Source organism: Podarcis erhardii (assembly GCF_964252035.2).
Source record: "Podarcis erhardii genome assembly, chromosome: 15".
NCBI classification, from domain to species: Eukaryota; Metazoa; Chordata; class Lepidosauria; order Squamata; family Lacertidae; genus Podarcis; species Podarcis erhardii.
The window spans coordinates 26,788,614-26,800,720 of record NC_138505.1 but is presented as its reverse complement, the minus strand read 5'-3'; the positions used below and the strand labels follow the sequence as shown (position 1 = coordinate 26,800,720).

The 12,107-nt window shown below is 46.8% G+C and overlaps 1 protein-coding gene across 3 annotated transcripts in view; it reads right to left on the bottom strand.

Annotated features, from left to right (window-relative positions):
• Positions 1 to 9,072, bottom strand: part of LIMK2 (LIM domain kinase 2) — a 49,401-nt gene extending 40,329 nt beyond the window's left edge. For 2 of the 3 annotated variants that reach the window (XM_081841895.1, XM_081841897.1), the window contains exons 1-2: positions 8,861 to 9,072; positions 2,341 to 2,440 (exon numbers count right to left, since the gene is read on the bottom strand). In XM_081841895.1, coding sequence (XP_081698021.1) covers positions 2,341 to 2,440; positions 8,861 to 8,903 — 143 coding nt within the window. In that variant the 5' untranslated portion in view covers positions 8,904 to 9,072. The remainder of the gene's footprint in view (positions 1 to 2,340; positions 2,441 to 8,860) is intronic. The other variant, XM_081841898.1, reaches the window with a different exon arrangement.
• Between the last annotated feature and the right edge of the window lie 3,035 nt (positions 9,073 to 12,107).

Here is a 12,107-nt window from a genome sequence, read left to right as displayed (position 1 = left end):
TCACGTACCCTTATATGCCAGCTTGATCACTGAGATCATCTGCCGGAGCATTGCTGGTCATGTCCCAAGCTTGCAAGGCTCATTTAACAGCAAGAAGAAACCAAGCCTTTAGTGTCAGAGACCCAGCTCTATCAATAGAGATTAAGCAGGCACCTTCTCCTTCATAATCCTTACATCTCTGCTGGAAATTTTTCAGTGTTGCCAGGCTTATGTTGGTAATTAAGAAAATATCTATCTTTAGTAACTAGCTATGGGTGGCATGATGCATAGGTCCCAAGTCCATCATTTATCTAGCCCATAGCACAATCTGGGCTGCTCATCACATCTCTGCTCTCACAGGCTCCCATGTGAAGACGACTACACACCCACCAACTGGAGAAGGGGCTACGACTGCTTTCAGCCTTCCAATTTACAGTTACACAAGGGAACTTTAACATCACCCTCACAATAGGAAACCTTAGAGGTGCAAAAGGCAAAAGCAGATGGGGGAGGGAAAGCGCATACCAGTGCCTGACTCATAAGCAAACACAGATATAGTTCCTTTCAACATTATCCATTTTTGCTCACTGTAGCTGGAAAGTCGTGAGAGCAAATGCATTTCAGGAGAATTCAACGGTTTGCTTTTTCACCTTCTCAGAGATGTGCAGCGTTTCAATTTCTCCAATAATTTACATTTCTGGTGTTCAGAAGGTCCATCGTCCTTTCCAGCTTGGAGCAGAACAGGGAAGCACTGCAACTTCCAAAGCTCAATAAAACTGTTGTCACCACCCTCTTCCCAGCTCCAAGCTGAAAAGGAAGGTGGGGCTCCCCAGAGGGTGACAGCAGCATTCACCAGGGTGAGCAGAAGGTAGAGAACAAGCTACCAAATTATTGCTGGTTTTGCCAGAACAGCAAGGAACAGTTTGGTCAGCCCACTGTCCGCACCTGAGTGGTCAGCAAGCTGCATTTAGTTTCATTTTTAATATTTTAATATTTTGACCACACTTTTCTATTAAATCAAAGTGGCTTAGAATGATGCAAAAATACAAAAAAGCAAAAAAGAAGATAAAAGCACAAACTCAATTAATAACATAATTAAATCACAGTAAACACTAAAAAAAAAAGCAAGCAGATGGGACAGGGGAAGCAGAATAAATATGAATAAATCCACAGATCAGGTCTTAAAGGAAACTCAAAAAGAGAAATGTTTTCTCCTAGACGGGAAAACAGGGAGGACGGGCCACCCAAACTCTCCTGTAGGCAGGAGCCAGAAGTCATCTACTGCTTCTAAACTTCTGTAACAGTTTCCAGAGAGGTTGCAGCAAAAAGAACAAAGTGTGTAGCAGCCCCTTAAAGATGAAGGGAATGTACCGTATTTTTCGCCCTATAGGACGTACTTTTCCCCCTCCAAAAATGAAGGGGAAATGTGTGTGCGTCCTATGGGGCGAATGCAGGCTTTCGCTGAAGCCTGGAGAGCGAGAGGGGTCGGTGCGCACAGACCCCTCTCGCTCTCCAGGCTTCGCGGACCTCTCCGCAAGCAGCGGGAGCGCTCCCACTGCTTGCGGAGAGTTGCCTGCATGCCGAAGCCTGCGCGCGCTGAGATCAGCGCATCCAGGCTTCGCAGACCTCTCCGCAAGCAGCGGGAGCCAGCGCTGGGCTCCCACGGCTTGCAGAGAGCTGCCTGTTTGGGGGCTGGGGTCGGGGGAAGCTTGGGCCTCCCCCGCCCCCACCCCGTGCCTGGGGGGGAAAATAATTTTTTCCCCTTTATTTCCCCCCCCCCAAAAAAACTAGGTGCGCCTTATGGGACGGTGCATCCTATAGGGCGAAAAATATGGTAGACAGACTCTGGACTCATTCACACCATACTTTTAAAGCACCGTGTTACCACTTAAAAAAATTATGACTTCTCCCAAAGCATTCTGGGAGCTATAGTTTGTTCAGGGTGCTGAGAGTTGTTAAGAGACTCCCATTCCCCTCCCAGAACTACAATTCCCAGAGTTTCCTGGAAAGAGGGATTGTTAAACCACTCTAGGATTTAATTGTAGCTCAGTGGGGGACTGATGGATGGACAGGGGTCTCCTAACAATTCTCAGCACTCTTAACAGCAGTTGCCAGGATTCTTTGGGGAAGCCATTACTGTTTAAAGTGGTATCATAGTGCTTTAAATGTAGGGTGTGACTGTGGCCTCTGTCCTAAAGTCAATGGACTTTTTGACTAATTGAAGTTCAAGCATGGCTTAGCTGGATACAACCCAAACACCTTTATCATGGCATAATCTTTCATGGAATCAAGCCCACCCATGCTGAGAAAGTAGGGTCAGGCTTCCAAGAAAGGCAAGGTTCCAGGGTTGAGTTCACCTACCGGAAACAGGAAATGTGCCATGCCTCATTAACAGTCCTGTAGAGTCGCTGGCCGGCTGCAATGCTGTCCCCACATCCCAGGCACCGCCATTCCTCTTCACCTAGGCACAAGGGGAAAAGACGTATTAAGGACATAAGTTGAGGGAAGAAAAGGCTATGCTGCCCATCAAGTCCAGTGCCCTGCTTCCCACAGTCGCTCGCCAGATGCCCACAAGCAGGGCATAAAGGCCTGCTCCTACTCTTGGCTCCCTGGCAGCTGGCCTTCTGACACATAGTGCATCTGAAGCTGGAGGTTCCATAGATATTTATTTACATTAGTTGCCATGACACATGACCAAGGAAGTCTCAAAGCAACAGAGAGTAAAATACCAAAACACAATGCACAGCAAACATATCCATTAAAACTATAGTGCACACTAAAAGTGTTCTATCTACAATAGTCTGCTATAAAACAAGAACGTGGTTGTTTTATAGATGCTCAGATGACTGGGAGAATGAAAACACCTTCACCTAGACCCCAAAAGACAACTGTATAGGTGCTAGGCGCGTTTTATTGGAGAGGGCGCTCCGCAAGTGGTGCAGGCCCATTGAAAAGGCCCATTCTCTTCTTCCCAGTGTCCAAACTTCTCTTGGAAGGGGACATGCAGAGAAGTACCTCATAGCCTCCACTGACAGCTTCCTCCTCCCTGAATTTGACTAGCCCCATCTTAAACCATCTAAGCCACTAGCCATCAACACATCCTGTGGCAGTATCATAAAGCCAGGTAAAAGCAAAATTCAAAGTGCAGAGGTTCCCCCAGTGGTATTTGCTAGGGAAGAAAACCATACAAACTTTTTTTGATCAAGTATAGGGAAAGTAATCACCCAGGGCCTCAAATGTACTGAGACAGCAACAGATTTCAAGTGGCGCCAAAGCTGAGGGGGAACTTCAGATTTCGGCTGGTGACCAAGGTCTGTCAAAATATGTGGACCCCTATTCCTAATGCAACTTCCAACACACGCAAGTCTCTATAGTAGGAGTGGGCAGACTTTAGGCTTGCAGGAATGTGCTTGGAAGCCTGAGACCCACCAGCTTGAGCCAAATGCAAAATGTACAAACTTAGGACTAAAGGACTCTTAACCTGGGGATTTGCTTTTGAACTAACCTCACAGGCCTTCCACACAAAAATCTACTCTAGCTACCCCATGACCTTTCTTCATGTCAGAAGTGTAATTTAGAGGGGGGCATTATTTTGGCATTACAATTGATTTTATTCATGTATTCTGATATTGTGAGCCACCTTGGAAGGCCTTATAGCCTTTAAGGTAGAATATAAACATAATAAATAAAATTGCTAAGCAACTGGGAGTCAGAGGTCCTCACTAATCTACTTCAAATTGCATAGTAGATCCCTGCCTACCTCATCAAGCTCTATAGAGAAAAATTAGATTTTTACTGTGCAAACATAGCAGCCAGCCACACTTGCCTAAACTGCCGCCTGAGCTCAGAAAGAGGTTCACTGCTTTCCGGAGATTACTCAGAAGCATTCAACAGAATAACACTGGCATTTGCCCCAGAATGCTAACTCAGCACACATGAATGAACTGGATTCCCAGAAGAGAGGTGGGAGGGCAGGAGTTTCTTTTGTGAAGAGCCAGCCCCTGAATGGCCAGCCACTGAACTACATTAGTCCTGAACTTTTGCTTAAACTTCTTGTAGATGATGCTCAGACACTTTTTATTAAATGGGCTTTTTAAAGTAGCAACAAAAGTATAACTTATCATGTTATGCTACTTTATGTGATATGATTTTGTGTGTGCGTGTACTGCATTGGAAACTCTGCTAAAAGGGCAACATAAAAAATATTTTAAATAAACAGATATTGTTCAAATCTCTGTGATGAACTAATTAAATGGGCCAACACAAGCCATGCTCTCTCAAGCCTTGGCTGTCTCAATCTGCAACATGGGAATAACAATACTGGCCTACAAGATTGTTGGAAGGGTTACCAAGAGAATACAAGAAGCATTTTGCACACCCAAGTGTTTTATAGGAACTGTGTTGATTATTCCTAACACAAACCTATTTGGAGGTTTCATGCACTAGGGCAGGGCAGGACACAGAAAGGAACCCCAATGTCTTGCCAGTGAGACTTCTGAACCCTCAGAAAAGGGCTCGAGAAATGAACCCTCCAATCCCTGGCAGAAAGGGGAGGTTGCATCTGTTCAGGGTCACTCCAGAGTGCTGAATTTGCTGTACAAAGTCAGGACAGGGTGGGGTGTAGCTACTAGGCAAGAAAAGAACTTATTGCCCATTGTATATGAAGTCACCACTGAGCCACCTCCCAAAGATTTTTGCCTAGTCTTGGGTTTCAGATGTTTATCTTACTTTGCTGTTACCATACCTTCTCTTAGGAATGGAAGAAGAGCCTGTCAGATCAGCACCCCATCTTGTTTTCAAAGCAGCCAACCAGAAGCCCCAAAAGGAAGCCCACAAAAAGAACTTGAGCAAACCAGCAGTCTCCCCACTTATGATTCCCACAACCGCCTGTAGAGGTGGATGTTTTTAATCTTCTTAAATATTTCAAATAGGTTTTTGCTTTAATTGTACTTTTTTAACAATTTCATTTGCCACCCTGGGCTCGTTTGGGAGGAAGGGTGGGACTGAAACGTAAGAAATATTATTAGGAGAGAGCTACTGTGGCTTGTAGTCATGAATAGCCCTATCCTCTTATCTAAAAAGTTCACTGTGCCTTCTCATGCAGAAATGGTTTTCAAGTTCAGTGCCACACCCCTAATCAGTTCCTCTCTGTTTTTTGCAAATACAGTGGTGCCTCGCAAGACGAAATTAATCCATTCCGCGAGTCTCTTCGTCTTGCGGTTTTTTCGTCTTGCGAAGCACGGCTATTAGCGGTTTAGCGGCTATTAACGGCTATTAACGGCTTAGTGGCTATTAACAGCTTAGCGGCTTTAAGAAAAAGGAAACAAAGAACTTGCAAGACGATAGGGAAATTCATCTTGCAGAACGACTCAAAAAATGGAAAACTCTTTCGTCTTGCGCATTTTTCGTCTTGCGAGGCATTCGTCTTGCAAGGTACCACTGTACCCTTCCTATTTATGGAAAACATTTGTAAAGAAAAGAAAAGAGCAAATCAGTATGGAGAGAGCGAGAGAGAGTACCAGTCTGGGAGACCAGGGTTCAAATCCTTACTCTTCCATGAAGCTCACCAGGTGACCTTGGGCCAGTCACTGCCTCTCAGCCTAACCTACCACACATAGTTGATGTGGGAACTTCTATATCACCAGCTACCTAGGCTATCAGATCCTATACTCTTACGCAAGAACAAACCCTCCAGAAAGCAGTTATTCAGCATGACAGAAAGATCTGCTGCCTGTTTAGCTAAACTAGTGGTGAAACTACAAGCTTAACACCTGCTATTAGGGAGACACTCACAGATATTCTTAAATATAGCCTTAAGGAGCCTGGGAATTAAGGTCTATCACAGCCTGGATGGCAGGAGATGTAGCAATATTTAGGTGCCCAGTGGTCACAATGCACCTCTCCCCAAGCTCATTTTTAGGGTCCAGTTTCTTTCTTCTTCCATCCACATGGATTGAGGAGTGTAAGGGGAAAGTTTGTGTTTAAATCATCCAGTATTTTTCATTGGAGCTGTGAAGTTAAAAGATCAGCAGCAGAACTGCCGCTTAGAGGTAATAGTTAAGGTCCCCATTCCTGCTACTTAGGACATTCCCAAAGGGGTGATGCCTTCCTCCAAAGAGGTGCAGGATGCAGCAATGCCACACAAACATGCCCTGACAGCACATGCATGCAGAAGGCCCCAAGTTCATTCCCCAATGGCACCTCCAGGTAGAGCTGGGACTGTCCCCTGCCTGAAACCCCAAAAAGCCACTCCCAGTCAGAAGGCAGCTTCCTTTGCTCCTATAACATCACTGATCAAATATCCATTAGGGTAAAGGGAGGGGGAACCTGTGGCTCTCCACATGTTCCTGTTGGACTCCCAAGTGCCCCAGACAGCATGGCCCCACTAGTAAGGGATGATGGGAGTTGTAGGAGTTCATTAACCAACCTTTGGAGGACCACAGCTCACGTCTGTGTTAAAGCTTATTTCAACTGACACAGTAAATGGGAATAGCAGGCAATTTCTTAGTTTCAGACATACCTAGTGCAATTCAAACATGTGGCCACCCACTGCATGACTCTGCAAAAGCAAGCTAATCCACATATTTACAATAATTCTGTTTCAGCCACCTCATTTCTCCATTGCTTACTGACATTCCTTTCATATAAAGTAGCAGTGACTGCAGTGCAAAGGATTCTGGGGTGTGTCCCAGGGAGTCCGTCTGGTGTGCTAGGCCAAGGATGGGGGAACCTCTGCCCATATGTTGCTGGACTACAACTCCCCCAGGTTTCCCAGCCTTGAGATAGGCAGACCTGTTGAATCTGTTCCAACATGCAACTCCATATGCCTGCACCAGCTTCCCTCAGCAGCTGTTCATTATAAGGGGACACTTATGGAAAAAATAATTTTCAGGAAGTCTGGCTTCAGTGACTGGTGCTCTCATTAGACTGGTGAAGACTGCAGCCCAAAACATCTGGAGGACACCAAGTTGGCCAACACCACCACTGAGAAATATTTCATCTCAAGGCCCCATTTCTAGGAATGCAGCTTGAAAGCTTCTTGGCTGAAGCAAATAATACTTTTAAGTGTTGCAAGCAACAGCTTCACCATGGCTGTTGCCAATGATACCACAATCTGATGAACTGACAGAATACTAGTAGCACAGCCCTGATAACCTACATTCTAGAGATAAGCACAATTAGAGAGCTGCCAGGATGATGGTAATAACAATAATTGCAGCTTCCATCTAGAGAAGCAGTTCTGTCACATCAATGAATACATCCTGGTGAGAGATGTTGGTCAGCATGACAACAGAGAAAGGTAACAGAAGGTGTGTATGCAAAAGGTGAACTGCCCTGTGATCTTTAGATGAAGGGCATTATACAAACTTCTTACAATGGTACCTCGGTTTACAAACCTAATCCATTCCGGAAGTCCGTTCTTAAACCAAAACCTTTCTTAAACCGAGGTAAAGTTCTCAAACCAAGACACTATTTCTGGTTTTGCGGAGTTTGTAAACCAAATTGTTCTTAAACCAGACTGCTCTTAAACCGAGGTACCACTGAAATAATAAGCACATAAGTTTAGCCATTCAGAAACACAGATAGGGAGAGTAGCAGTCTACATTTGCTAGCCCTAAAACTGTATTAACTGAGGCAACAACCCCCAGGCCAGCTGAGCTGGAGCTATGACATTTGAGATGCAACCCAATGCCTATTTGAAAGTCAATGGCTGAGCACTCATCTGTTTTAATAGAGTGGGATTGCAGATTTAGCTACTTAAATTCAAGTACACTGCCAGCATATTTACAAGTCAGGTGTAAGTGAACTAAAGATCAGCCCAAGACCTTTTAATTGTCTTCAGCATCTATTTTGGTGTTGTTGCTTAACCTAGTATAAAATTTATCACAGGCAGGCAGAAATAAGAAGCAACTGTCACCCTTTCACACCTCTGCTTGGGAGCAGCTATAGAGGCCTGCATGGATGCTGTCCAATAAAAACTACATGCAGCTTTGGAAATTCTCAAGATTAAGCATACATCCAAAATAACCTTCAATTGAAAGCAACTAAGTCAAACTCAGAGCAAAGCCAACGGATCCAATGGGCTTCAGTTACTCATGTGCACAGATGTCAAGGAGTCTACTTTGAATAGGACTCAGGGCACAGCCACACCGTACACAATCCTGGGAACTGTAGTTTCACCCTCACAGAACTACAGTTCCCAGCATTCTCTGGGAGAAGCGATTTACTTTAAACATGTTGAATTGTGGTATTCAATGTACAGTGGTACCTCGGGTTAAATACTTAATTCGTTCCGGAGGTCTGTTCTTAACCTGAAGCATCACTTTAGCTAATGGGGCCTCCCGCTGCCGCCACCGGAGCACAATTTCTGTTCTCATCCTAAAGCAAAGTTCTTAACCTGAAGCACTATTTCTGGGTTTGCGGAGTCTGTAACCTGAAGCGTATGTAACCTGAGGTACCACTGTTGGACAAAACTCCTAGCTTTTAAAAAACCCAACGTAAACACAATCATTTATTTAAATAACTTGCTGTTTGTACCCTCTTTTGTACCCCTGCAAAAGTAGCAGGAGAGGGGAAGAGCTCGACCGCCCCCCCCCCCGGTTCACACGATCCAGCCCAAGCAAAAAGACCAGCAGGTCGGTGGAGGCCTTGCCTGCCTTCCTGCCATGCTCGCTTACTAGGAACACCTGGCTGTCCTTCGATGGAAACAGGGCGCTGGGATCCAGAGGCCCCGCCCACCCCGCCCCGCCCCTGCTCACCTCCGCCCTTTCCCTCCCCGTTGCCCGGCAACGAGGCTCCGGCCCCGCCCACCCCGGCCAGGATGAGGCAGCGCGGGCGCGCCAGGGAAAGGCCGGGCTCCTCAGCAACTGGCTTCTCTTACCCGTTGCTGCTGCTGCCGCCGCGGCTACGAGCCCCCCGTCCATCGCCCCGGCCGGACAACCTCCTCCAAGCTTCCCCTCAGCGAAGCCCAGCCGAGCAAGCAAGGGTGACGTTATCCGGCCCCTACGGAGCGCGGGGTGGGCCACATCTCCCTCCGCCTCAGCGAGGACACCGACGACGACGACGACGCACCTGGACCTTCAGGCGGCACCCCGCCCCCTCCCCCCGGCGGAGCAGGGCCCCGCCTCTTTCCCCCGCAGCGACCAATCGCTTGCCTCAGCTGACTTCCCCGCCCTCCCCCGGCTATCATTTCTAACCAATAGGAGCGCCGGACTGGGCCGTGGCCGCCCGCCCCAGTTCTGTCTTCGCTCGCTAACCCGCTGGCTCATTTCTAACGCCCGCCCCCTGCCGGGGACCAATCAGAGCCATCCGATCCTGCCCACTTAGCCGCTGCACGTGCAAGAGGATCCGTCCGGTGATGTCATCGCTAAGTTTCCCAGGAAGGGCGGGGGTCGGGGGAGAGCAGGGCAGGAGGTGGGGCGGTTGTACGATGAATGGTTGCCTAAGGAAGAATTCCGGGAAAAGCTCAAGCTTGCACAGTATTTTCTTGTGGTATTTAGGGTGGCCTAACAAGGGCGTTACGCCAATGTTGCATCCCTTTACCCCCCTTTTGTAGCATCCTTTTATCCCAGGCCCCATTTGCACCATAAATTTAAAGCGCCATGATACCACTTTGAACAATAGGTAAAGGTAAAGGGACCCCCGACCCCGACTCTGGGGTTGCGGTGCTCATCTCACTTTATTGGCCGAGGGAGCCGGCGTACAGCTTCCGGGTCATGTGGCCAGCATGACTGGTGAACCAGAGCAGCGCACAGAAACATTTACCTTCCCGTCAGAGCGGTACCTATTTATCTACTTACACTTTGATGTGCTTTCAAACTGCTAGGTTGGCAGGAGCAGGGACCGAGCAATGGGAGCTCACCCCGTCGCGGGGATTCGAACTGCCGACCTTCTGATCGGCAAGCCCTAGGCTCTGTGCTTTAACCCACAGCACCACCCGCGTCCTTTGAACAATAACTTTGAACAATAACTTTCTCCAAAGAATCCTGAGAAGTTTAATTTGTTACAGGTGCTGCAAGTTATTAGGGGAGCCCTGCTATTTCCCCTTCCTAGCAGTCTAGCCGGCAATCCTTCTTCCCAGGGAACTCTGGGTATTGTAGTTTTCAGGGGAATAGGGGGGTCTCCTAAACCCTCAGTACCTTTAACAAACTACGGTTCCTATCATTCTCAACGGAAAGCCATGTGCTTTAAAATGCATGTTGAATGTACATAATGTGAGGAAGTCACCTCAAAGAGGAAGAAGTCAGGGAACATTCACACCATACATTTAAAGCAGAACAATAACACTTAATCAAGCTTTCCCCCCAAGAATCCTGGGATATCAGAGTTCTTAGAATACTATATTCTTCCCCAGAGCTGTAATTTCAAGAGTGGTTTAACAAAGTCAATCCCTCTGCTCTACGAACTCAAGAGAATTGTAGTGGGGTGGGGAATTCTCCCAACAACTCAGAGCACCCTTAAAAAAACTCCAGCTCTCAGGATTCTTTGCGGCAGTTTAAAGTGCTTCCAATGTATGGTGTGAATGTGGACCCCCTTTTTAATTGTTCTAATGGGATTGTTTGTTTATTTTTAATTATGTTTGTCTGTATTTTAACAGTATAACTGGTTTTTATATTTTGTAAACCACTTAGAAGCTTATAGCAAAATATAAATCAAATAATAACATTCCAAAACTGCTATTATAATAAGGGGGAAAAATCATGGTGTGCTGATTTACTCCACTGCCCAGCTCATCAGGGTGCCACTTCCCACGGGTCTCTCCAGTCAGCAAAAGAAGACATCTCCAGACAAGTCAAAGAAGCAAAGCAGCGGCGCCCCAGCGTCCTGGGGCGACAGGATAGTCAGAGGAAACAGTACGATACATGGTATCCACTTATTGCTACAATTTTATAGACTGCTTTTCTGTGCCTCTTTGTTGTTGTGTATGTATGGTGCTTGTGTAAAACGGTCATGGTTCTGACCTTAGTTTGAGGCTGTGGTGGGGACTTGGGATTTTTGAGGAGTCGTTTAAATGCACACCCCACCCCTGATTTTAACAACAATCATCTGTCATACTTGTAATGGTACATACTTGTTCCTGGCACACACGGAAAATAATAAAAAATATAATTTAAAAATCAGCACTATGGTTTAAAAAAACCACCCAGAGTTTAAACTATCATAAAAAGAATTTAAATGACTGCAGGGCCTCTCAATGAAATATGCCAAGTTGAGACCACTTTGTTCCAATTTGTCCCACTCAACTGTCACCTAACAGCAGCCACTTAGCCTTCCTAAACTTGGTGCCCTCCAGGTGTTTTGGATTACATTTCCCTTCAGCCCCAGCATCAGATAGCCACGCTGGCCAAGACTGATGGGACTTGTAGTCTGGGACACTGCATCATGCTACAGCAGAGATGGGAAGAAGGCTCCTCCAGCAACCTTTTGGGCTCCTGATCCGTTTTCCCATTCCAGCTGGTATTTTTAGGAACTCTGTAACTACCGTAACAACTCTGATGCCTGATCTTTTTTACCTGGAATTTGCTGCCACAAATTCATTTGCCTACAAATTGAGAGAAGGTTACCAGTGGCAACTATGCTCTACCTCCATAATTGCTGGGAATCTTAAGTGGGGAGAGTTGCTCTTGAACTCAGGTCCTGCTTGCAGGATTCCAGTTGGGCAATCTGGATGGCCACTGTGGGAACAGGATGCTGGAGTAGATCGGCCTTTTGGCCTGATCAAGCTGAAGGGCTCTCACTTCCCCCACCCACCCCACTTTCAAAATCATTTCATTCACAAGACCTCCACCCCTTCTGAAGTTCCCTCAGGGGCAATTGTGATAGTAAAAGGTAAAGGGACCCCTGACCATTAGGTCCAGTCGTGACTGACTCTGGGGTTGCGGCGCTCATCTCGCTTTACTGGCCGAGGGAGCCGGTGTACAGGTTCCGGGTCATGTGGCCAGCATGACTAAGCCGCTTCTGGCGAACCAGAGCAGCGCACGGAAACGCCGTTTACCTTCCCGCTGGAGCGGTACCTATTTATCTACTTGCACTTTGACGTGCTTTCGAACTGCTAGGTTGGCAGGAGCAGGGAACGAGCAACAGGAGCTCACCCCGTCACAGGGATTTGAACCGCTGACCTTCTGATC